The 27,133-nt window shown below is 45.1% G+C and overlaps 3 protein-coding genes across 3 annotated transcripts in view; 2 read left to right on the forward strand and 1 right to left on the reverse strand.

Annotated features, from left to right (window-relative positions):
* ltk (leukocyte receptor tyrosine kinase) overlaps positions 1-27,133 on the forward strand; it is a 304,552-nt gene that overhangs the window by 174,264 nt on the left and 103,155 nt on the right. The window lies entirely within an intron of this gene.
* Positions 566-12,611, reverse strand: disp2 (dispatched RND transporter family member 2; the record flags this gene model as incomplete). The annotated part of the gene is made up of 8 exons (XM_080849758.1): positions 566-4,063; positions 5,701-5,798; positions 5,885-6,000; positions 6,440-6,567; positions 7,260-7,383; positions 7,659-7,688; positions 7,766-8,206; positions 12,520-12,611. The coding sequence occupies 8 exons, from the start codon at positions 12,609-12,611 to the stop codon at positions 566-568; spliced, it is 4,527 nt and encodes a 1,508-aa protein (XP_080705884.1).
* On the forward strand, positions 15,466-22,743 carry pkdccb (protein kinase domain containing, cytoplasmic b; the record flags this gene model as incomplete). The annotated part of the gene is made up of 7 exons (XM_080849763.1): positions 15,466-16,101; positions 16,570-16,686; positions 17,993-18,264; positions 18,575-18,654; positions 18,976-19,083; positions 21,193-21,369; positions 22,634-22,743. 7 exons carry the CDS (start codon positions 15,466-15,468, stop codon positions 22,741-22,743), a joined length of 1,500 nt encoding a protein of 499 aa, XP_080705889.1.

Below are 27,133 nucleotides of genomic sequence, written 5' to 3' on the forward strand. Positions count from 1 at the left end.
TCCTAATAAAAACCTTGGTGTGAAAAGGCCTGTGTGATGCTTGGAACAGGCAAAAGCCTTGAGTGCACATTCTGTGATATCTTTACAAAGGTGTACAGGTGTCTGTTAAAGTTGAGTACAAGGCTTGGGCAACATGCTCCTTTCTGAGGTCACAGCATTTCAAGCAGTCTGTAGTCGATTAGTCCATAGTGGTCCTCGCACATTGTAGTTTTCTTCTGGGCAAAAAAAAGAGGTCACAGTTCATGCTGATTCCATCCCAAGATAGCTGTTTTGCCAGTTCACTGGCAATCCTTATTGTATTCACCAGCCTATATCTGACAAACCCCATTTTTGTATGTGTACAATGCTCTTTAAGTGGAGTGTGAAGTTCTGTCAAATCATGTACCTACGTTCCAAACTATGAAAACAAACTTTGAAAGTCTCCTTTACATCTACAGATTTATGTCAAGTAATTGCCTAGAGATCAAGGATGAAATTTTCAATTGAAATCTTTGCTGAGAATATCTTACAGCAAAAAAAGTTGTGATCATGCTGAAATTGGATTGGCAACGAGTTGGATTGGCCTTTAGCTTTTGTCCTCTCCTCTCTTGATCCATACATCTGGCAAATCAGGCTGGCTGTTTGGCAAAATGACTGCCAGTTCGCTCTGGCTGGTCCTTCCCCGCCCACCTCCATGGGAAGGTGTATCATATGCATTTTCATTAAGAGAAAGGCGTAAGGTGTCCCTCTTGCCATTCAGGTGGCCTGGTTGCAACTCCTCCTCTGTGTCCACAAAGGTTATTTGTGGGATTGGAGACCCAGGCTCGATTTCACTCAGGCAAGTCTCATTGGTATCTTCCATTCCCTCAATTGAGCTGTGTGACTGAGAGACGAGCTTGTGTTGATCCTTTTCTAAGACACTGGAGGTGGCGTCATCGATTGAGAGCAACCTCTGAGCTCTCCTGCTTGTGGTCTGGCAGACGGCTATGTCTTCCATACTAGACGAGGGTGAGGATGATACGGACGCGTTCCATATCTTGATTCCACCACCTTGTCCTCTGCATTTTTTGCACCATAGTCTTTCCTTGGCCAGGTTACCGGCAGGAACCACAGGACGCAAGGTGTTCATGTAAGGGGAAGAGGTCTGAAGCGCTTGAGGAGAGTTGCAGCTCTTGTTGTGCCCACTGCTCATCTCCTCGTTGTCTGCCTCCATGCTCACCCTGTCATACTCCCCCCTTGGACTTAAGCCACAGAACTGGATGTCGTCGGAGAGTACAGAGGGTCTGTTTGACAGTTTGCTGGTGCAGGTGCTGTTCTCAAAGCTGTCGCTCAGCTGGCAAGCAAGGGGTTGAAGCTCATACTGCTCGGGGTCCCTGTCACTCCCGGGAGCTCTCTGTCTGTGGTGTTGCTGGTTTGGGCACAAGAAACCACCTCCTCCAGCCTCCTCCTGGTTGAAATTATTACGAACTCTTGGTCCTGTACCACACCCAAAGGCCCCATTGGCTGCGGTGTTGGTTGAGGCAGTGTCAGTTGTGGTGCAGGTGGACATTGCGTTGTCAGTCTTTTTGGTCGTGCATGGCAAATATATCCGCCCGCAGTTCTTCTGAGGACCAAAAAAGCAGCACAATGACTGAAAGAAAAAAGTTGCAAAACCACATGCTACACATTTCACAAGCAGTAGAAATATTCCAACTTTCCGGAAGACCAGGGCCGTTGCTGGCAGCATGACAACGCCGACACAAAAAAAGGCTCCTGCCCCGGTTGCCACTGGACAGCCCATCCTCTTCACAGAATGAGCTACTCTCCCAAGTCTTTCTACATGCGGAGCCAAGCTGTATGAAACACAGTAATTGGCTACAAAGTCTACTGAGAGTCCTGCAGAGGCGGAGAGGAGCAAAGCCTCCACGCCAGTTAGCTCCCATTCTAACAATACCAGCAGACCAACAGTGACAAAGACACTGCCACCTACAGCTGCAGTCCCATATAAACTGAGTGGGATGTTCCATGTTGTCAACAGTAGCATGGCAAAGGTGAGGGCAATGGAAAACCCTGCCACCTCTAACGTCTCTGTGCTTAGACATTCCTGCAGGTCGTATAATGTCAGCTGGCTAACAAACCAGCCGTTTTGTAAACTCAGAGGGGCCCCTGATATTTCCTCCTCAAACCAGGACTGGATTTCTCTGTAGAAGTGTGTAGTGCGGGTGAAATTGAAACTGTACAGATGTGAGGTTTTCAAAGCAATGACGAGTGCTGTGATCTGGCCCTCCGAGTCAAAACGTAAACCACCGCTGATGGGGAGACGCCCCTCTAAATGCTGTTCCGCCACCATCATCCCGAGGCATTGTTCAAAAACACTGGGAGGGTAAGGGAATGGAATGTCATTGCAGCAGAAATGAAAGGCATCCTCGCTCTCAGAGCAGCGCCGGATGGACACCCAATGAATGAGCTGCTCCACGAAACATGCATTGTCCTCTGCTTCCTCGTGGCCGTCGGATGCTTGCAGATAGAAGCTCTGGTTTTGTATTCTTCCGCAAAGGTCCCTGAGCCACACCTGGGCATCTGGGTGGCTCATGTTGAACTCTGTGTCCATGACCAATTCGCCGCTGCTTTTTGGGTCGAAGTGATTCCCAGAGTCATTAGGGATGACACCCCAAACAAGAGTCAGTGTTAAAGGTTTTTCCTCCCCCCTCCATTTGCGTTCGAACATGAACTGGTGTTGGTATTCTGTGTCGTATCTCTCAAAAGGGTGGCTGGAGCGAAACAGCTGAGCTCCATGGTTGTCTGAGGTGGGTAGTTTCATGCCTGGGCCTGCACAAGATATGTACGTGCCTCCTGCCGTCAAGACTGCAAACCAACAGATCCAGATATATCGAAACTTGACCACTCCACATGGTAGAATCTTCAGGAAAAGTAAATTTGATGTATCTGCCAGTCCACGCTTCAAACATCTTAGCTTCTGCCCTATGGTGAAGAGGCAGCGTTTTCTTGAGCTGGTGTCCCAGAATCCACCCGGGCGTTTTGTGCAGCACGGCTTCCATCCTGGTCCTGAAGCAGCAGTGGCAACGGTGATGGTGTAGCGCTCGTGTAACACCAGCGCACAAGGGAGCCAAACGAGGGCGAAGAGTGTGTTGATTAGTGACGCTGTACCTAGGAACAAAGCGAAGCACCTGATGGCAGTGATGCTGCTCAGGTAGCCTGAGAAGAATGTGGCACTGGAGGTCAGACCTGACGTCAAAATCAGGAAACCCATTTCCTGGAGAACGCGGTTCATTCTCTTCTCCACTGAGGCAGGAGGATTGTGGGACAGCTGCTGGAGCCAGAAATCAAAAAAGGTGTAGGCGTAATTGGCACAGCTGCCAAACAAAACAAAGACTGCGCTAAGGTTGAGGAGAGGGAAGAAGACTATTCCAAACGCTATTTTGTAGAGGAAATAAGAGGTCAGAAGGGAGCTTGTGATTGCCAGCAGTGACAGCGCGGACAGGAAGAGAGATTTGGTATACAGAACCATTGTGACAAATAGCACAAGCACGGCCAGAACTGGGTAGACTGAGTCACGAATCAGATAATACTTGAAAAGTGTCTGTTTTATGCCCAAATCCATCCCTGTTATAGTGGTTTTGTTATATGTTAAGTCATTTCCCTCCAAGTGGCTCAGATATATGTCAATCAACGAATCCCCTTTCTCGAGGGGCAAAAACATAAGACTGTACTTCAGAGAAGGCACCTTGTATTCAACAGTCTGTGGCCCAAGGAAGTCTTTGTCCACCAGAAAATGCAGTATCTGGAAGACGACATTCGAGTGCTTGCACCTGCTCGGTACAGACGCACAGCGGCCATGTTTGTCTCTCTCCGCACACGACGCGACCAGATGTCCGTTATGGTAGTAGGGGGCACAGTGCCGGAGCAGGCTGAGACTGTCTGAGACCTGTTGATCAGTCAGAGCGTGGCAGGAAGATGCATTGGTGAGGAGGATCAGGTAGTTCCCAAGGGACCAGCTGGGACAGCACTCTCCCCTCGAAGCAGCACCATCAGCATCTATCCTGACACTTTTGCAGATGTCTTGGAAGTGAGGCTGTGAGCGTATCTGAAACAAAATTAAAGGATTAGTCCTCATCTGTTCTTGTTGTGAATTTTGTCTTTTACGTCCCTAAATAGATTGGTGTAAATGTTGTTAGAGTCTATATCTGCTTCAGTAGATGGACATCTTAAATGAACGAAACAAACCATACCTGGTTTCATTATTATTTACAGTGGGGAAAATAAGTATTTGAACCCCTTGCGATTTCACAAGTTTGGCCACTTGCAAAGAAATGTGTGATCTATAATTGTAATGGTAGGTGTATCTTAACAGTGGGAAACAGAATATCAACAAAAAAATCCAGAAAAATGCATTTTATAACATTTATGACTTTATTTGCATTTGATGCAAAAAATAAGTATTTGAACCCCCAAAACTGACTGACAAAAATGTCTTAGTACTTGGTGGAATAACCCTTATTGGCAAGCACAGACGTCAGACGTTTCTTGTAGTTGGTCACCAGGTTAACAAACATCTCAGGAGGGATTTTGGTCCACTCCTCTTTCCAGATCCTCTCCAAATCTTTAAGGTTGTGTTTTCAATGGGAGGGAATGAGGGAATGAGGTTCAAGCCCAATATTCCACGTTACATGGCCCCATCCATAGTCCCCTTGATGCGGTGGAGTCGTCCTGTACCCTTGGCAGAGAAACAGCCCCAAAGCATAATGTTTCCACCTCCATACTTGATGGTGGGTATGATGTACTCTTGGGGTCATATTCAGCATCCCCCCCCCCTGTCAAACACGGCAAGTCGAGTTGATGCCAAAGAGCTTGATTTTGGTATAATCTGACCACATTCTGTCTCCCAATCCTCCCTAGAATCATTCAAGTGTGCAATGGTAAACTTCAGATGGCCCTGTACATGCGCTTCCTTGAGCAGGGGGACCTTGCGAGTGCTGCAGTACTTCAAAAAATTACGGTGTGGTGTGTTGCCAATGGTTTTCTTGGTGACTCTGGTCCCAGCTGCCTTGAGATCATTCACAAGCTCCCCCTGTGTAGTTCTGGGGTTATTCTGCACCTTCCGAATGATCACTGATTCCGCACGAGGGGATATCTTGCATGGAGCCCCAGACCTAGAGCGGGTGACAGTTGTTTGGTGTTGCTTCCATTTATGAATAATCGCACCAATAGTTATCTGCTTCTCACCAAGCTGCTTGCCGGTGGTTTTGTAGCCCATTCCAGCCTTGTGCAGGTCTACAATCTTACCTCTGACGTCCTTGGACAGCTCTTTGGTCTTGCCCATGGTGGTGAGGTTGAAGGTGTGAAGTATGATTCTTTGGACAGGTTTCTTTTATACAGGTCACCAGTTGAGATCAGGTATACCTTGTTAGACCTAATGAGGACTAATCTGTGTGCTTTTTGGGCACATAACTGGCCATTGGGAGCCAGAATTCTTGCTGTTTGCTTGGGGGTTCAAATACTTATTTTTTGCATCAAATGCAAATAAAGTCATAAATCTTATAAAATGCAGTTTTCTGGATTTTTTTGTTGATATTCTGTTTCTCACTGTTAAAATACACCTACCATTAAAATTCAAGATCACACATTTCTTTGCAAGTGGCCAAACTTGCGAAGTCGGCAGGGGTTCAAATACTTATTTTCCCCACTGTACATACTTATACAAGAATAGCAAAGATTGCTTACGAAGATCTGTTCCATCTCACACATGGAATTGATTGCCTTCAGGCTCCAAAGACTTGCAGAGTCCCCAGAACGGAAGACCAGTTTAGCATATTGCTCTCCTGTAAAGACAAAAGAAAGCTAATTAAAATAATAATTTCTCTCTCATTATGACACTGATCCTAATCAAGAGAAACAGGTACATTACCAGGTGATTCACAGAAGAATTTGGGCCAAGCATTATCTCTTTCCAGCATTCTCCTCAGACGGGATTTGGAGTGCTCTTGGAATCCATCAGAATCCGGTCCATGGCTTTCCCCATGACTGCAAAAGAATGATAAAAGCCAAATTGCAGCATGTGAGTATTTGTGACCATTTATTGTTTGTTACCACCAAAAAACTTTTTGGGGTAAAAAAAACAACAACTATTCTTTGTGGAATATTGGCTGCTTCAATTGGTGCAATTCTTCAAAAGCCGTATATGCCAAATACTGTTTCACCATGATGGCGTCTATTGGGTTGTGTGTGTATGTATGATTTGAGAACAATTTTCTCATGGAGAAAAGACAGCATAGCAAGCTTTCTACAAGGTTTCCCCATCTGTTGGTATATCTTGTGAGATGTGCCAGCCTCATCTCTACTTCTTCTGGTGTGTAATTACATAAGCTAGCCTGAGAGCTGGTGGGCTCCCATGGTTTGGCTTGGCTCTTGTTGCCATGGAACACATGGCCTTGTCATGCACATGGCCATTTTTGTGCAGTACCTCCCAGCTGTCTTGTCTGCGAGCTTGTGCGGTGTGAGAGACAGTAATTTTCCAGGGCCGGTGCTCTGCTGCAGCTTCGTCCAAGCGGAGAGCTTTATTCCTATGTCTGTCCCGCGAGGCTCAAACCCCTGCATTAAATGATCAGAGGTGAGGGGGCTGAGGCATAAAAAGCACAGGGGGGGGAGGCAAAACAAGAGAGACAACAGCATTCTACTAGCAACATCCTTTGAGTCAAGCTAACAATGCACTGAATTAATTTTTTCCTGGGGAGCATCTGCAGAGCTGAATACAAATGGACCATTCCCTGCATCCTCGCAAGGTTCATTGTGCCTCTAAGGATGCTTATGCTAATTTAGTTGAAAGGTCCATAAACTAATTACGCTTTCAGCAGAAGCAGGTGGAAAATTTGGTGCACATTTACCTGTGCTTATATTTATATTACACTCCTTATTTAGAATTAAGTGATGACATACTGATTAAATATATACCTTCTATGTATTGTTACTGCCATTGGATAAAAGAATGGCTAAATAAGCTCAATTTAGGTCCATGTCTATGTGTGACTGTAGTGTACACATTAAAAAAACAGTAATGGCAGAAACTATTCAGTAACTATAACAGTATTATTCATAAGTTAGCATCTCTAAGCCATTAAACCAGCCTCTGCACCTGCTAATAGTTTTCGGATAAGGCAGAAGACGAGAGAGTGGATTGAAGAGGCTGGGAGAGAGATGGCCAGAGAAGGAGGGCGACAGTGAGATGGCCATTAAAGTTTGACAGGACCCTGGCACAGCATAATCACCATGTCAAAGACACTCACCACCAACGGGTCAGAGAAGTCTGGCAGGGGCCCCATCAGCAGCCCAGCGAGAGAACAGCTCAGCAGTACCGCCAGGCATGTGACAAGAACGGTCATTGGGTAATCCACAATCACCTGGGTATAACTGTCTCAAATAGAAAAGATGGATTTGGTGGGGAGCATGAACTTTCTATACATACACATACTTTTAAAAACACTGCAGCGCTACGGTGGCTAATCAGCTATCTTGGTCAGCGTCAATCATAATTGTCTATGTGTTGTCATGTCATTTTTTACATTTCTCATGGCAATCTGGCAAATAATTGTATTCTTATCTAAAGCAATAGGGTGAAGAAAACTTTTATTTCTACACCGTTTTCCCAACATATTGTAAGTACATTTGAAAATTGGGATACTGACCTTCTGGGGATCCTGAAGGGCCCATTATTCCTGAAACAGAAATGTACATTTAGAACCATTTTGATCTTGCTGCAGCCATACTTAAAAAAATCAGGTTGACTCCTCACCTTACGGTCACAATATGGTGCTGAACTGGCTTAAGGTTGCCGCCCTCATGTGACCCTTGTAGCCAATGGCAGTGCACCGTGGCCGCTGTGTGGGAAGGTCCACAGCTGTGTACAGTCTTCACTGTACTGGCTCCCATCGAACAGTCTGGGAGCGAGGCAGCGGTGACTGGGAGGGTGTCATGATAGGCGTTGGTCTTGTTCGAGTGCTGCTGCAGATGGTGGTGGTTGTGTTGGTGATGGGTGGAGTTGCAGGGACATCTCTTGAGCTGGGGTGAGGGATTTGAGCAGCCTGGGCAAACCTGATAGTAGAGCTTGCTAGAAGGAGAAGGCTTGGGCTGGCTGAGGCTGTTCCCGGGCTGGTCCCCATCTGCTGGAATCAGCACCATCTGGGACTCCGACTCCTGGGTGTCCGGCGGACACAGAGAAACCTCCGGAATCTCACTGTCATGTGGCGGGAGGACACACACAGGCGACCGACATCAGACAAGCGCACACATTTCTCACGCACAGCATTAATGCATTTAAGAAATGTTATCTGTGTGTTGAACTCCTTGTGTGAGTGGAACTCCTAATCTGAGGTAAACTCAGTTTAAGTTTACCACTGCAATGAGGGTGAGGCAATGTGCTGCTACACAACGCTTGAAGGCCCAATTAAATACAGAAGAAAGGCTCCATCTGCTTGGCCTGTCAACACACGAGGCAAGCCTGTGAACGGGCGACCGGGGCTTCTTATGACAAAAGATGACTCATGTTTTACTGCCCGATTGCACACAGATCATGGTTCTCTCAGAACAGGGAAATGCTCACGACTTCTGTTTCTTCTGAGGACTAATTACAGACCGGACACGTAACCATATTACAAACATCAGCCGAGGAAACTTTAGATTTAGAGCTGTAAACAGCTGTGTTTTAGCTTTGAAATATTAAAGCAATGTGATAGATTCCCATTTTGCTGGTCTTCTAGAGGTGGATATTTTCCTATTGTGCAGTGTGGAATGGCTGGCACCATTTAGTAGGACATGGATTTACACATACACGTAAGCCTATATTACTAACTTATAATGAAAACAAATTAACTTAAATTCTTTCTCTTTCTCTCTCTCTCTGAGTTTGGTTTCATGCAAGCTTGTTTTTGCAGAGATTGGGAGAAGCGCCAGAGAGCACTGACTCCATTACCTAGGTGATGGAGTGTGCAAACACAGTGCCACATGAGGCGCACTCAAATCCTCTGTTTACATTCCTAACCTTCAAGGAGAGCTGACCTTGCAGCAAATTAATTCCAACTTCATTTTCTTTCAAACAGACAGATGTTTTTAATCATGATTTGAGACAGGGCTCTCTGCAGCTACAGAGGTTTTTCCTGACCATGAGCTATTTTTGTTTATCCTACAGGGCAGAGGCAAATATTATTGCTTTGCCAATTGAAGTATGCAAACCTAATCTGAACCCAAAAGGTGGCTTGTATATAACAATCCATAATTGCCTCACACTATCTCTTTGGGCTTTATTCCACAAATGGCAGAGAAAAAAATCAGCCCTCCAGGGCCTAGGGTGAAGAGGGATGTCTTCCTGTGCCTTCCATCTTAGAGCATGTTGCCATGCGCCCTGCTGTGCTGCTTTGTGACATATTGCACACTGCTCTGACAAGGTATGGGAGTTGCTGTTTCTGAGAGACAGCATGCGGCTCCCAAGCTGCATTTCACTCTCCGCGCCTCGCTTACTGCAACAGTAAACACCCTCGTCGACTGCAACTAATGAAGCTGGGGGTAAAGACGTGATGCGCTGACACTGGTGGGCAATGCATTGTCAGAACATGTTTGCAATTCTGTCCTTACTTTAATTCCAGTGCTCCGTGTTGCCAAGCTGGCTGGCAGGTCCTGCAGTGTTTGTCATAAAGATGAAATGACGCAGGGAGGAAAGGGCAACGCAACTCTTGAGTTTGGCTGTAATCCATGCTGTCACATCCTCAAACACACCCAGCGTTGATGGGTCTCTCATCTCCCCTGTGTCTAAGTCACTGTCCTAACTTAACCCTTGGCCAACATTTCTATCCTCCCACCACCCTGCTAAGGAATATGCATCCACTTCTAAATATAAGCTCTCTCAAACACACACACACACACACACTAACACAGGAGAGCCAATAGCTGTGAACGCCGTCTGCAGTGAGCCCAGGGCCAAGGTTCTTCAAAGAGACATTCACCCACCAGGACAACAGGGTATTCATTGTGCTTAGTGTGGCTTAACTAAATGAAATACAGACGACATGAGAAGATTTTACCGCACTCACTACATAGTTCAAAGCACAGTCTATGCCCTTTCCTTTGAAATGTCTCAGTGTTAATCTACTGACCACATGAGACTCATGTAGAACCGTACCGTCCATGACTACAAGAAGTTAGTTTGTTAAGCAAGGTTATATATAGAACTCGCACATTTTTGTGTTCCCACTTTAAGCATTTGTAGGTTTTAGTTCTACATTATGTTGTAAATATTTCATATATTTCATGTGACGCAGTGATATCGAGAGTAATAAAAACTGCATTTTCAGCTAATGCTTCCCATTTCACGTAAACAAGTAATTTTCCCTTTGGTTTGAAGAACAGTTGCAGCCATTATAATTTTTTTCTGTGTGTGGTAAACAACAGATGAGAACAGAGCGTGAGCTGTTGATTAACAAATCAAACACTCCCTCGCAAGAGAGACCCATGCATGCACAGAAGCACATTAGCAAACAACTGAGCCATCTCCACAGAATGACTGAAGCCAGACTCCAAAATGTGACTCACAGAGGTATATTGCCATGATGATAGTACCCTCCCCCTCTCCTCCCCTGCAAACACACTTCTAAACGAGTACAAAACGTGCAGCACCATCTGCTTTGCTACCAAGTACTCATCTATGAAGGAAAACATAATCACTGCCATCATGTTCAATGCTGAGAGGAATGAGAAGAAGCTAAGACAAAACCATACAAGCTCTGGTTCATTAGAAGGGGTCCAGGCTCTGGTTCCATCCAATTGCAAAAGCATTTTCTAATGTAGTTTTTTTTAATGCACGAGTATGCTCTCTGCTCTGGGAAACTATTCAAGAGCAAAGAGATGTGGCAATTTGTATGTAGGATGCTATTTTGTGGGACGATTTAAAGCTTGAATTCGATATTGGAAGCAGGGGTTTATTTCTCTCTTCCCTTATATGAAGACCCAGAGAGAATGTTTCAAAATAGGATGACGCTTCCCCTTTTTCAAAACCTCTCAATATCTACTTTCCTTATTTCCCCTCGCTGGGTGTAAAGCATTTAAGGTTAGTCGAGCATGAGTGCATCTCCTGCGTAATACGCTGTGGTAATGAGCAGACCCCCCTTCCCATAAGAATAAATGCCTGCCTGCAAGAGACTCCATGAATAACTCCATGACTAACTCAAGTGACAGATTCTCAGAAGTGATCTCTGAACCACAAGGCATGTTGCCTTCATTACAACTGATGCCTCTGCATGCCAGATGAAAAAGTGAAAGGAAGTTAACTGGGTAGTAACGCTGACTGAAATACATCCATTTTGACCAAAAACACCTTACCATGAGAAAAGTCATGCAAATTAATGTCTCAGCGCATCATCTTGATAGGAAATAGGGTATATTAGTGTAGTAATTATACTCAATAAAGCTAAAAACTATCCAGGAAGACAGAATCAGGATAATTAATTTGTCATGGTGGGATAATGTAACATGCCTCCAAATGACCATTGTAACATGCCTCAGTGTCTTGGTCCATGCCACACAGGCATGTTTTAATGTTTTATTATACGTTTTATCACTTAGAGCAGTGCGATTAGTTCTTATGTTGGTAAAACGTATTGTTCTCAAAACAATTTGGGATCAAAAGTTTGGGAACAGTACAACTGTAAAGCAAAGACTCTAACATCAAAATGATGATCTTTGACAAGGCAAGCTTTTAGACTCGTTTCAGAAATGTTTCAAGTCGCTCTCTATTCATGTCAAAGAACTCTTCACTCATGACACCCCTTCCACCTTCATGCTCAACCAAGTTAGATAATTTGCTGTAAACAAAACTGTGCCACATCCTAGGTGAAGGTGATACAGAGATCTAAGTGCTCTGTGATTCTGGATATGTTGAAAATCAAATGTGACTACAAACACCAGTTGTTCAACCGCAAAATAATTACAATCCATTGTTTTAAAAAATAACAGGGGCTTACAGGTCCTGCTTCTTTGTGTATTAATTCCATAAATTACGCATGTACTTACATTGTGTTTGGGTGCGTGTGTGTGTTTGACATTATGCTATAAAATGTAGGAATTCCGGGATGACCAGGTGGTCATCACTGTCTGCGGAAACTGCGTTCTTGATATGTCCACCATACGGTTGGCTGGGAGTTCAATAAGAGAGCTTCTCCTTGCGTTCTGAAAAGGTCCCTGGCTGCCACTGCTTGCCAACATGACAGCTGAGTGATACAGACCACTGAAGTGCATCACCGACTAATTGGCCGTGTGCTAAAATAAAACTACGCTGTTTATTTATGTGTACGTTTCTGGCTTCCTCTCGTGTGTCTATTCTAGAGAGACACGAGGGTGCATCGATCGTGGATCAACATTTATCAGAGGAAGACACGTGAGTAGCAACAACGAATAGCATTAGACGGATTGACGACAATCACGAATCGCTTACTTTCATGTCCAGTACACCGAATTATTATAACGTCAATGTAGGCTAGAGAAAAAAAATGAATCGACTACCTTTGAGATGCCTCCTGTGCAGGTCTGTCTGCTGTTGTCGTATCCATTTCTTCAGCTTCAGTGTTGTTCTCGGATACGGACCCTGCATCCATAGCCTACTCCCTTTCCCTTTTTTCAAATATCTCGAAGAAAACCGTTTGGTCAGATATCTAGTGTACTACTAGAGATGGTCTCAAGGATTAAGGCAAAATGATGCGCATCGGGTGTAAGCATATCGGTTTAATTCGCTACCACTGAGTGGATGTATCCGTGCTTACCTCAGACTCGTCTCCTATTGGAAGACGCAGCGTGATGATCGCTGTAGTGTGGATAAGTTGACGGAGACTTGAACGGTCGCTGTTCAGCCGAGGGTGGTGCTGGTGAAAAATGGGTAACCAGTGGAAAGTGTGACGGCGCTGTTACCGCCTTCACCCGTTGAAATAAAATTAAATGGCCCTTTTCCAGTTTCAACATAAATAAGACCCATCATTTTTACACATTTCAATCTAGTATGGATAATGTGCCACACAGTGTGCATTAGCATATTAATAATCTTCACACCTTGTAAGATCACTAGGCTACTAATAAGCCAGAAAGATGATTATCTGACTATTTCTAATCAGCAGCTCTCTCTTTGGTGCCGATTTTCTCCCTCATGAATCATAGTGCTTCAGCTACAACTGAAAACAGGGTCGCCATCGTTGCCCCCAGCTGAGACAGTCTACAAAGCTTAATCAAGCAAATCGAAGCTCAGGCAGACAGGGAGAGTTGGGATGTCCGCTTGATTTAGTTCACCCTGCCCACAACACTAAGGAGGAGAGGCCTGTGGTGAGCAGGCGCTGGCATAGCAGCTGTGAGTCGTCGAAATCCTAAAAAATCAATCACCCAACCACATCTGCCCAATCCCCCATCCCATCAAAACGAGCATGACTTTCCTCGTGCTCCTCTCCTCGGAAGAAAAAGTATTAAAACCACTGCCTCAGCTAATATGATTAAATAAAGGGTAGGGTGATGCTTTCACAGTCAAGACGAGATTTGAAATTATAAGACTATGTCTGACATCAGACTGTTGGAGCCTGCTCTTTTGAGTGGGTTACTCCATTATTTACTTTTGATGAGGACAAAAGGCTCTATCCATAAAAAAACTCTTGTGAATCAGTAGAGCGAGCTCTGGGTAGATCTATGTGCTTCTAATTGACATCTTCAAAGAGTTGTAATTGGATGATTGCGTGTGTGTGTGTGTGTGTTTTATTTTTAAATTGGTCAGCTTAGCTCAGGCACAAAACTGTGGTACCCAAACAGAAAAGTATTTTCATCATCCGTCTGATTCTCATTTTCTATTTTAGAAGCACTGAACAGACCTCAAGGGTTCTTCTCCCCTCCCCCATTATAATCCAGTGGTGTCTCAGTACCTCCGATAATTTCTGGGAAATGTAAGCTGTTTTCTGACTTGTCAGTTGATACACAGTACACTGGCTTAGGATCAGTTTTGAACGCCTGCTGTGTTGTTAGGACTGTCATTTATCTGTTGTACAAGCAGTCTTAAAATAACCAGAGGGGTTTTATTATGCATTGTGTGGCTGATGTCCCTACGAACGGCCTCTCCTGGTTTGTGTTCATTCGGCTTTGGCTGCTTGGGATTGTGGGTGTTCCTGGAGCGACACCCATGGTAATTTCCTCTGGCAGATTTGTCTCAGTGAGCAGCGATGTGATGGGAATTCTTTATTTATGGCCTCAGTGCACTTCAAGCAAAGAAGATTTCTCTAGTAACTGCATGAGGGGTTGTGTGTGTGTGTGTGTGTGTGTGTGTGTGTGTGTGTGTGTGTGTGTGTGTGTGTGTGTGTGTGTGTGTGTGTGTTTGTGTGTGTTTGTGTGTGTGTTTGTATGTGTGTGTGTGTGTGTGTGTGTGTGTGTGTGTGTGTGAGTGTGTGTGTGTGTGTGTGTGTGTGTGTGTGTGTGTGTGTGTGTGTGTGTGTGTGTGTGTGTGTGTGTGTGTGTGTGTGTGTGTGTGTGTGTGTGTGTGTGTGTGTGTGTGTGTGTGTGTGTGCATGTGCATGTGTATATTTGTGTAAGAGAAAGATTTATGTTTGATGTTAATATCAGCATATTTGCAAGTGTCTAATGCTCCAATTTACAGGCTTACAGAATATACTGATAATGTAAGAACTCTTACATTACCCCAGTTCTTAATATTAATGTATTTGGTCTAAATGAAGGAAGAACAAAGAAAAAAGGAATAAATACAAATAAGATCTAAATGAATGAACATACAAAAGTTGATCCCTATCTTTAGCCAGTTACACTCTGACAGGGGGACTGCCAATGAAAACTAGCCTTTTGGCTGAATTTGGGTGCATTTACATTTTAATGTTTATTAATGCACACTGTCCCTCTTCATCAAATAAACAAATCAAATCAAATACAAACATCCACCCTCCAAACAAGTAAAAAGGTTTCATGCAATCCATTAACCTTCCTGTCCCCCAACGTCAACCAAACGAGACATTAGACAGGTATTTTGCTGCCCTCTAGCGTACATGGAAAGTACCACATTTACCGCTGTGTCTGTTCTTATTTATTTGTCAGGCAGAATGAAATACTGCTGAAATTAACACAAATCGGGGAATTCGGTTGTATTTTCCAGATAGCCTATCTAGAAAAATGCATGCGAAATAGATTGTTGATCTTATAAGATTCGTTTTTGTTTTACAACAGTGGCTGGACAATTGTAGTATATTGGTAATATATTTTAGAGTTTTAATATTGATACAGGCGCGATTTTTTTCATCCTGTGCTTGAGCCATCAAAAAATAGGCTAACATTCGAGGCATTCCGCCCAGATGTTAATCGGCTTCTACGGTAGGCGTAGTCACGCTCAGAGGCGTGTCTAGCTCACTCAAATGACAAAGTGAGGACCGGTCGGTAGATTTGCTTACATGTGACAAAAAAACTTTACTACAGGGAGGTATGTTGACAGCACCCAGTGTAAGTCACTTCCCAAGACAGAGCATGTCGTCCACAAGAAGCCCACTTTACGCCGTAGCACTTTTCGCCTTGCTGGTTCTTGCCTCAACATTTCTTATGAGGAATTGGCACTATGATCTCCAAGAAAAGACATTTGCCAGCCGACACCTTGACGTGGATTTTTTCTCAGTACAGAACATTTTATTTAAAGAACTTCAGGAGAGACATGAAGAAATTATACCCTTCTACATTGCATCGGATGGGGACAATCTACTGGAGTTTTCGGGAAACTTTGTGTCGTTCTATCCATCAATAAAGTCAGACAAGGTTCGTAAATATAACCACAAAGAAATATTAATCGGATCCAGTTCGCCAGATGAAGATATGGTTGCCTGCGACCAGCTCGATGACATGAAAGTTGTGGATTTCCTCGGCTCGGGCTACACGAAAACTGTCGTCAAAGCAGACTTGCCAGATGGATTAACAATTGCGCTCAAATCAATAAATGACCAAGGCACTGACATGAGAAAATGTCTTGAGGAGTTTAAAGATCCTATAGGCTGCCACGAACTTGTGTCTTTCAAACTGAAGAAAGAAATAATCCTTTTGCAGAGATTACAACACCCGAATATTGTAAAGGTAGGTGAAAAACTTCTGTTAGTACCCTAACATTAGAAGGGAATGTTAAGCGCCGTGTCTTAGATGGCTTACACTCCTTTTGCTGCTCAGGGGCCTTTTGACAAATTGAGTTGCTTCTAAAACCAGTACTACCATTTAGTCCCATTTGAAGCTGGACACAATGAACAAGCGACAGGCACAATGCGCGTCTGTGAGGGGAGGTAAAACGAGATCCCTCTATTTGCTATGCCTCATAACACATCACTTAACTAAACCCAATTTAGGCAATTATTGCAACGGCTTCTATGTGACACACATGGTCACAGACCGAACCTATCCATCAATTGCACACAAGAGGGACTTGTTAACGGGAAAGAATTCTGCTGTTTTAATTATGCAATGTAAGCAATTTTTACATGTAGTTTAAAACGCCATAACCTTTAGGTCAACAAAATACGCGAAGGTATTAACTGACGTTTTGGCTCGAAGCTCAAAGGTCACTGCCGGGATAAAACACCAGCGGGAGGGATCACAGCCATCCTTGAACAGGGGACTCCACTTCAGATGATCCAGCTCCTGCAGAGCCCCTGGGAAGAGCGCTTTCGGGTAAGGACCCCCCTCCCTCGTCTCCCTCTGGCCCACCTTCCACCTCCAGCGGCTCCCCCCTACCCCTTTCCCCAGCAGTGTTAATCAGGGGAGCCCCACCTCTAAACCCCCCACAGGGCCCTATACCTGAGGTGGGGGCTGGGGGTGGCAGCATGACATTCCTGGCCTGGAGTGGATTAACTTTTAGGCCCCCCCACCAACTCTCGTTTCAGGGCAGGCTGATCAAATACTATGAGGGAAGAGAGATGTCTGAGGCTTAGCGCTTATCTCAGATGTCACTCTCTCTCTTGAACTGCTAATTTTCCACCGCTGCTCTCATGTCACTTCTCAGTATCTTTCTCGCTCGACTTTCTACATGTTATGTGTGACGGAGGACGTATATAGTTTGCGTCTGAGCATGTTAAAGGTCAGATATCAGTCCTGTCATTGGTTTTAAGCACAGAACGCTTTCGTGTCTTGTTTGGGTATTGTTTAACAAGGTTCCTATGTTACACCAATATAATATTTTTTTCCCCAAGTGTATGTGATGAGATGTTACAAGTAAAGAAAAAACATTGCTACAATCACCCAGCTGTTTTTAACGGAAGCAAAAACGTTACCGAGCAGATAGCAATCAGGTTTATTAGTGTCAGTAAGCTTTTTTCAGTAAGCTATGTGTGACCATACTGTACGTGAGGAGAAACTGTAAGCGGTTACCTAATGCCACCGCTATGCTTCCCACCATGACAAAATCATTTTCCGCCAAGCGATCCACCACCCTCCCGAAAACCAACGCCTCCGCATTCATACAACTTTAAAGTCTAAGACCAAATTCTTGTGTGAACTCGTGATCTGGGCCTCACTCCTCGTGTTTGCCTGCGTGGAGATCACATTTTATTTCCACCCTACGTCAAAACAGTCACAAACAAAGCTACAGCACTGAGGAGTATGATTTGTAGTCACATTCTATTGCAGGGTTTTAGTTTGTGGTTTATGGTGTGACATAACATTATATGTAGCTTACTCTCACCAAGCAACCTATGTAAAGGACGATTTTGTTTAACATTTTGTCTAATGAAATGAGATTAGAATAAAACTCATATTATTATTTTTTTCAAAGAAATAATAACATTTACATTTGTATTAGCAGATGCATTAGCATTAGCAGATGCTGTTTACCAAAGTGACTGCCAGTTGGCTACCATGCAGATTTTTCATTACATTCAGCAGTACATGGGCGTCCTTAGTATCAGGCTGAGTATCACACACACAAGAAGTGCAGCATGGCCTTGACCATGTTTCCTCTCCTCTCCTCTTCTGTCCTCAGGTGTGTCTTGGACTGGTCCGGTTGCTGCACTTCCTGTCTGAGTCTCCCCTGGGCTCCGTGGCCCTGCTGGACTTCCAGCCTAGGCAGTTTGTGATGGTAGAAGGAGAGCTGAAACTCACCGACCTGGACGACGCCACCACCCGGGAGCCCCTCTGCCGCAAGGACGCCGACTGCCTGCTCCAGTTCCCCCTGCGCAACTTCAGCGCCCGCTGCTCTGAGCGAGGGGTGTGTGAGGGGATGAACGAGATGAGGAACCTCTACAACGCCCACAGGTGAGGCAAGAGGACATTCTCAAGGTGCCGACCCAGAGGCTTTTGTGTCAAAATTGACAGGGGAACGCCAGCAGTGGCGTTTTCGAAGTGATTTGTCGCTGTCCTTTCAGCACGTAGCTTTGTAGAGATCAGTTGTTAAACATGTAGCTTACTGATTGTATCAGAAGCAAGCGAGCAGCTGCCTGCCTGGATAGATTTACTGTTTGGGCTTCGTGGTCAAGCTGTTTACGAGATGACTGTGATTTTTGGAGTTAGGTGTGTATGCATCCCACAGATTCAAACTTTTTGTGTTGTGCTCTTTACCTCGCAGGTATTTCTTCCTTTACCTTTTACCTCACCAAGCTCCAGTTACACTAAGGCCTCTTGTCGATCAGATTATGAATTCAACAGGTGGGTGAAATTCCTTTTGTGCTTGTGCTCTGCTAGACATTTTGGAGTACCTTTTGCAACCTGCACTGGTACCTATTGTTTTCCAGCATAGAGCTTAGAACACTGTCTAAACAAACTCCTAAAATGTTAAGTCCGTAATCGCCAAAACAGATTGTCATGTGAGGACATGTGTAGCAGTCTCTGAAAGATTGAATGACTGATAGGGCCGATACCACTTCAGACAGTACTTTTATGTTCTTGTTTAATTGTAAGCACTGTATCTGTTAATTATACCTGCTTCGGGCCTGTGGGCATGACTGATATTCTTTCTTTCTTCCCCAGCTGAATTGAAAAACAACACCAACGGCACACTGGAGGCCTTTGAAGAGGTTTTCCACATCTTCAGGTCTGGACGCCACCTCGAGAGCTTGCCTCCCACGTTAATCAGAGGTAAGGTTCCTTCATTGGAGCATGGTTCTCTCCAGCACACGTGTTAATGGATTTGACAGAGCACCTCCCCGCCCCTTCCTCATTAGCCATCAGAAGGGTGCGGGGGTCGCACCCCCCCCTCAGATGGTCACCCGATACTCTCATTCTCCAGCTGCTATAAAGCTTTGTGTGGGACTTCCACGCTCCTCACCGCAGTCTCCAGGAGACATGTTTCACCTCGCTGGCCTCCCTGGTTGGCTGGCTGGCTAGCTTGCTCACTGGCTGGCTGGCTGACTGGCTTTGGTGCTGCGAGATTGAGAATCCACATGGCGTGAAAAGAAAGACGCGCGGCTGAACCTCGTGTCTGCGTAAATCCCACTGCCTTTGAAGCATGCCAGCAGCCGACGTGCAGGCCCCCTCTCGTTGAAAAAAAAAACATAGATGGAAGGCCCAAAACTTAATCCTCCTTCAAACAGAGGTGAAACAGCACTGTCTCCCTCCCCTTTGCTGGGTTTTACCACCATTCCCTTGGGGATGACCTCAGCTTTGACATCTATAAATTACACCTTGACAGATTTAACTTCAGTAAAAGCCTCTGAAGGTGGGGGCAATGTCACTGCCCAGGCGTTAATGTATATAACACATTTCTTGCTGTTTCTCGCTTGGTGTAAACTGAACAGCACCTCTGGAATCACTTATAAATACTTGCCGATGCACAGTTTGAAATGTGTACGCATCGGCTGGCTCTTTAAGGCGTGCATTTTCAGCCCCTGTAAAGACCCCCCTTCTGTGTGCTGTTCTGTGTCACCGCTGGCCTGCTCGACTCCCATAAGTATGCCTGCACACATTTCCAGCACTAGTAATGAAGGTGAAGAAACGCATATACACACATATGTAGACACACACACACACACACACACACATTTAGACGCACACTTGCACACACGCAACAGTAACACGACACTTCAGCCTCTGGCGAATGAGAAGAACTTCTGTTCTGACGGGGAGCATATGTGGGGCTCTGTGTGTGTGTGTGTGTGTGTGTGTGTGTGTGTGTGTGTGTGTGTGTGTGTGTGTGTGTGTGTGTGTGTGTGTGTGTGTGTGTGTGTGTGTGCGCACGCTCATGGCTTACTTGGCCCTGTTAATGTTTAGCAGATGAGTTTAGTGGTGCGGGGGGACCCTTCTGCCTGTGTCTGTGTCTGAATGACTTTGGAGTTTCTGCTAACACTTAGCTAAAAACCACATTATGCTCAATAACACAGTCATTAAGAAATGTATTATTTATTTACTTTATTTGTGACTAATAGAGGGATCACAAACCAGAAGGCATTATTGACACAGGCTTGGTTGGATGATACAAATCTCTATTTCTCTGAAGGCTATTCTATCTGTTTTATGAGTTCTTATGGTACACTGAGTTTGAGTGCTTTGTTGTGCTAGAAGAGCAAAGTACCAATTCGTCCTTGTACCTCATGTCAATGATTGTACACACGAGACTCCCTACCTCCCTCCTGTCTGTTTTTCCTTAAAGGAAGTGAGGATCATACACTTGGGTTGTATTGTGCATTCAAGCCCCGAGCCAAAGCTGGGCTGTGTCACTCCTCCCTTGTTTGCTCGGAGCCCCTCACCTTCTCCCTGTCTCTCCCTGTTTCCTCACTTGTCCATGGGAACTTCATCAAGAGGCCTCCTAACAGGATTTCCCTCCATCATGTGTGTCTGGATGACTGTAAGCCCCTCTCAGCTCCGTCTCAGTTCCCCGCCCCCTCTCCTCCATGTCGGTCTTGCTGCCAGTGGGAACTGTGTTTTCCTCCAGTCGTACCCCATGGGTTGGGCCTCAGCCCTAGCGCTCGCCCCCCTCCTCTCCCTCCTCCAACCGCTCGCTCCTCTACACGGTCTCTGCATATGGCTCATTTACTGTGTTTCCCTCATTCTGGTGGGTTTGTTTGGGCACTCTCCCCTACTCCCCTCTCCCCCACTCTCTCCCCTCTTCTCTGCAGCATAGGATATGTATACTGCTGTGTATATGATACATTTGGCCTGACGCCCTCTCTGCACCTCTCCCTCTCTCTCCCCTCCAACTCCCTCTCTTTCTCTCTCTCTATCTCCCTCTCTCTTTCTCCCTCTCTCCAGAGTACACTAGCCTGCGAGGCGTGAGCAGCGCAGGGAACGTGGACTACCGATGCTGGCCCTCCTACAACCAGCAGGGCTGTGTTCTCTCCGTGCACAGCACCAAGGAGGCGGCCGCCATCTGCCACTCCCACCCCCAGTGTACCAGCTTTTCCCTGAGGGGCCAGAGGACCTGGACAGGTTAGCTCCCAGAGCATCACATCATAAAACATCACATTAATGCAGCTAAGGCTGATTTAGCTGGAACACGTGTTCAGTTGATATAATCGTAGACAAACAGCTAAGACCTCAGACACCACCAATTATTTCTAATAGTCTAATAGTCTTTAATATGTACAAGTTTTTGCATGCTAGATGAGACAAGGGTCCTTGTTTCTCTTGTAAGTGCCATACCACACAGGCACGTTTCAATTTAGTCTAAAATACAAACATATAATGTTGGGATGTTCAGATCAAGATCAGTTTTTAAAAGGCAAACTGGAGATGTTTGGATTGAGAAGCGCTAGATAGTGGATGTACAGGGTGTTCCTACCCTAAACTGAAGGCACTAAATGTAGTGAACCCTCAAAGACCTTTAGTTTCCTTAAAGGTTTTGTTTGGTGTCAGGTCATGATTCATTGGCTTAATAATGTTTAGGAAGAATCCTAGCCATATTATCTTTGCTAGTCTAAGCATAATCTATCAGACCACTGTTTCGTTCAAAGTGACAGGGAGACTTTTCTTGGACACTGTTTTTAGATGGCATTAAGGCGTATAGGACACCATTACTCTGCTAAATGTAGGGTAGCACTTCATCTAACGTGCTGCTCAGACGCATTGTTTCTCGCTGAGTAGGTAGCTCTTTAAAAGCAGCCCTCTGTGTAGGAGTGTCTTGTGTGGTGAGAGATGAATGTTGGTGAAATCCTTTTTGGCTCTGTGCCAATTAGACTCCCTCACAAGTCTCTGAAGACACAGGGAAGAAAAAAGGCACTGCTTTAAAGTCTTGTTGTAAAGCCCGCATGACACTGTTATAAATATGTCTGTCAGTTCGTAAGGTGTCATTGCAATTTAAATCCACAGGCAGCCTGTAATTTAGCTATAATGGTCAAAACAGTCGCTTGTGAGTCGCTGTAAGCGAACCCATCTGGTGTGCGCCATGACAGGGTTATATATTTTCAGTAAGACTATTGTTTTTATGGTCATAAAAAGTTTTAAACAGTTCAGAGCATAGCTTTAATCCATGCCTGTGTCAGTCTTTTTTTTTTTTCTTTCTTTGAGCTGGAGCATCCTTAAAGAAACACATGTGAGTCATGATTAGAAGTTGGCTGCGGATATTGAATAAATCTTTCTGAAGTTCACAGGCTGTTTCTTCACTTGCTTTGTGGAGTTTGTGAGTGGGGGTGCTGATCTCTCTCTCCTCTCTCTCTCTCTCTCTCCCTTTCTCTCTCTCACTCACTCTGCACAGGACGTCTCCTTGCCACGTTTCGGAGTGGCTTCAGCCATCTTGTTCCAGATGTGCACTCCGTGGTATATATGCGAAAGACCAAGGCCAGTCTAGGAGGAGCCCCACAGTAGAGGACAGAAGACTCAGTGGGGCTCAGTGGAGACCAGGCTTGGACTGTGTGCTGGTTCAAGGATGGGGAAGGAGTAGAGGAAAGAGGCGGAGGTGGTGGCGGTGTTTGTATGTTTGTGTAAAGAGGGGGATGGTGACTGTCTGAAGCACATGAATGTCATGTAGTTAAAGGGGTTTTCATTCGGTGGTCGTTTGATCTGACTGCCATTCCCCTGCCTGGGGACATTTAAAGGGATTCCCCTTCAGGTATAATTAATCCCCCCAGCCTACACACTCTCACACACACACACACACACACACACACACATACACATCACCACCACCTCATCCCCCACCATCCTCTTCCCTAAAAGATGAAGACGTTGGAAAAAACACGTCTGGGTCTGTCTTATTGTCTTTGTGTGCTTGTACGACTTATGCCCCACTGACAAGATGGTGAGCTCCACTCGCTAATGGTGGCTCCGTGCCTGGCGAGAGAACAAAAGACGAAGAACAAGTAGGGGAGAGAAAAAAAGAAACACAAGCGCTTACTCAAACAGACTTACTTGTTAATTGGCCCAGAAGCTGTGCAGCTCAGCGGTGCCGGATGAAGAGCGCTTCCCCTAGCAGTCCAAAAAAGAGTGGAGCATGCCGAGCCCAGCTCACATACAGGACCAATCGTCTGTGACGTCGATGTAAAAAACAGCAACAACAATGTCACGGTTCACTGACAGCTTTTGCTGAGACGCCTGAGGAGGCACAACAAAAAAGAGGCTTCAGCAAGCTCCAAGCAAGTCTCAAATTAAGTCCATTCCACTGTTCTGAAGGCCTTTTGGTTTACAAAAACTCTGACTTGAAAAGAGAAAATTGATAGACTTTTTGGATACTTTTTGGATAGCTAGAAAAAGTGTGAAAACTGAAAAGCCATTTTGGACGTGAGGAACATGGTGATTCTCGAGAGATGCTTCCCGGTGGTTGTGTAAGGGGCTGAGGAGATATTCACCCTATGGGTGTGAACTGAAGACTGTTAAATCCTTAGGAAGAGATTCTGCGAATCAAAGAACATTGGGATTATAACAGCACCATGGCTGCATGGCTGTACACCATGGATTAACAGCACCATGACTGTATGTTTTATAATATAATAAATGGATCTGTATGCTACACTGGTTGTTATTTGATTTTATTGAGTCTATTTATTGAATAATTTTTATAGTTTACATTGTAGGTTTTTGTCTAACAAGCAAGTTCACTTACAACCCAAAAAGAGTACATTTGGGTCTGATAACACCTCAATGGCAGTGTATTTGGCAATACATTTGTTGACAACCTGTTGTAAAAGAAGTTTTGCAGTGTTTACTGCCCAGAGCACAAAACTGCATAGTGAAGGGCTAGTAGGAACAACAGGTGTGTTTACCAGTCTCCCATATGACCACATACCAACAAAGTTACTTTGAAATCAGTTACATGCAAAGACATACCTTAACAAATGGGGAAACTGTTATATAATGTGGCTTTATTTCAACTAGCCTGAAGTACAATATGCCTATTACACTTTTTTGTCTTCAATGGAACAGTGCATGAAAAATACTTCCTATTGAAACCCTTAATTACTCCACTTACATAAGTGCACTGTTCCTAAGGGTGCTATTAAATAAACTGTGGCTTTTTTTGTATTTTAAATCTGACACAGGACTTCACTTGAAGTATGAATAAGATGTCAAGAATATTTTTGCTGCTCAATTCCTGTGGTTCCAGCTCAGCACATGGGCTCCCCACAGGCTTTCTCTCTTTCTCTCTCTCTTTACCTCCCTCTCTCTTTCTCTCTCTCACTGGCCTGTATCTGCAAACCATTTCGCTGGCCAGAGAACTGCCGCAGCCTGTTCCCCTGCAAAGTTTACACAGAGACCTCCGAATGCATGCAAATAATCACTCGCTGGGGTCATTACAGCTTCATTATGAGATGGAAATGTGCCTTGTTTGGAGGCCCTTTCTCATGGAGTTTGCGGCTGGGGCCTCGCATAATGCACCCGGGCATTAAGAACAATCACGGTAAATCTCCTGTTAGCACACGAATGGGCCAGCCATCTGCCTCTGTTAAGGGAATCCCATTCACTCCCCTGGTGCTGCAGATATGCACAGATAAGACAAGGACCTGGAGAGGGCCCAGGAGATCGGGCCGTTTGAATGCAAGGGAAGGGGGGCCCTGCGGAGGGCATTGTCCCCCCCTACTGTCCCTATTCTAGGTGGCTGATAAGATGTCATGTGACCAGTCTCTGATTGAGTCACACACAGAGAACTGGAATGGCTTGAATGCAGGGCAAACATTAGCTTGTGAGAGAATGTCTCCAGGCAAGAGGGTTTCGTGGCAGTGGTGTTCACTAAAGTGTGACCCTGCAACCAGTCTGGTCAGTAGTTAAAAAGACACAAAAAAAAAGTCGATCCAGTTTACAGTGGAGTCAAGCTACAAATTTTGGCGGTTTCCTCTACTCTGCAGTCAGAGATGTTAAAGTACTACAACTAGAATTATATTCAAGCCACTCTAACCCTCTCCCAGTGGTTTCCCTCGCAAATTGAAATTTCTGGAATGGGTTGTGTTTGTCTTGGCTCCCCAGTTCGCAAGGCCCTAGCTTCTGGAGGCCTTAGTGCGCATTCCACGGCGAGGTTTTAAAATCCATCCATCAATACCCGGGACCTCAGAACTGTGGAGGGGCCATGCTGAAGCAGTCAAGTGTGCTTTCTCAACTCAACAGAAATGACCAAAACCACCGTCACCCATTTCTCTGCATGGGTTCAGCTGTGAGGAAGTGGCTGTGGATCATGAAGAGTCCGGGAATTTTGTGTATGTTCCTGTACTGTAGTCCTCTACTGTGCTGTACATAAATGACTCACAAATGACACTTATTTGATGAGAATAGGTGACTAACCTCTTTGTTAGAGGATACAATGACTTTACATACAGTATGTACAGTATAACATAACTGCCTGGGTCTGTTTCAGGTTTTTTTAGACTCCAGGCTGGGTTGTAGGGATTGTTATGAAATCCCACCTGGTTCTAGGGCTAGTAAGATCTCTGTACATTGAGGCAGGCTTTTCTGGCCTGGGATTCAAAGATAATACTCTCACATTCCCCCCAGCCCCTCTCTCTCTCTCTCTCTCTCTCTCTCTCTCTCTCTCTCTCCCCGCACCCCCCACTGTCTCTTGTACAGAGTCTGTCTGTTTCTGCGGGTTAAACTGACAGCTGTGCAGTTCTTTTTTGTATTTGAAAGAGATTGTTATTACACCCCTTTCTCCATCCCTCCCTCCCTCTCTCCTCTCCCTCGTTCTTTCCCCTCTGTTTTCAGTGTTTCTTTAGTTTCCAGTTTCACTCGACTTGTTTCCATCGGTTTATTCATGGGCACCATCTGGAAATGATATGCTCATAAAAAAGACAAGTCGTCAGTGGTTTGGAGAAACGTGTTTGAGGGGCATCGGTACCCCCAGTTGCCTTTCTCAGAAAGAGAGAGCGAGAGAGAGCATGTTAGTGTTCCTAGGGCTGAGGGTTTCTGTTCGGGGCAATACTGTCACTGTAATGTGTGAGTTCATGGCTATTCCAGCCGTGTGGCGAACACAAGAGGTGAACGCTCTCCCTCAGTGCTTCATCGCCCTTGGCAGGCTGGTACAGAAACGGAGTGAAACAAATATGACAGAAAATGAAAGAAAGGAAGAATGGAGGAGGGGAAGAAAGTAAGAGATAAAAAGAGAGAAGAAAGAAAGAAAGAATGGAAGATGGGAAGAAGGGATAAAGAAAAAGAGAAGTAAGAAAGAAAAACATGGGAGTGGAACAGTAAATGAATAAGTGTGGAATTTTCTTTTTAAGTCTTCTCTCCGTCTCCCCTTCCACTCCCTTCCCCACACACACCCTAGAACTGGACATGTAAGGGTAGCATCTCCAGACAACTGCATGCTGGTGATTTATGACTCTCACAGCCCTGAGCGAAACTTTTGTTTTCTCTTTTTTTCCTCTTCGTTGAGTTTTTTTCCCCTCTTTCTGTTTGCTCAGCCTTGATCTCACACCAGTTTTGGATTAACACACTCTTTCAGACCAGAGCCCCAAATCTCTCACTGCCATCATGAATCTCCCAGAATGCACTCCTACAGTGACAGGGGCCCACTCTCAGAGTGTGTTATTTCCTCGCTCCCTTCTCTGCATCTTTGATTTGTCCTGCATTATTCCCTCAGTTTCCACTCTCTCTCTCTCTCTCTCTCTCTCCCGCTCTCTCTCTCTCTCTCACTCTCAACAAACCGGCATCTTCAAACACCATCAATTACATTAGAGCTTCACCACTGCCTCAGTACTCAACCTCCACCTCCACCTCCAACCCCCCCGCCCCCTCACACAGCCCCTGTAAATCATGTGCTGTCTCCCTGGCC

Source organism: Sprattus sprattus, assembly GCF_963457725.1.
Source record: "Sprattus sprattus genome assembly, chromosome: 13".
NCBI classification, from domain to species: domain Eukaryota; kingdom Metazoa; phylum Chordata; class Actinopteri; order Clupeiformes; family Clupeidae; genus Sprattus; species Sprattus sprattus.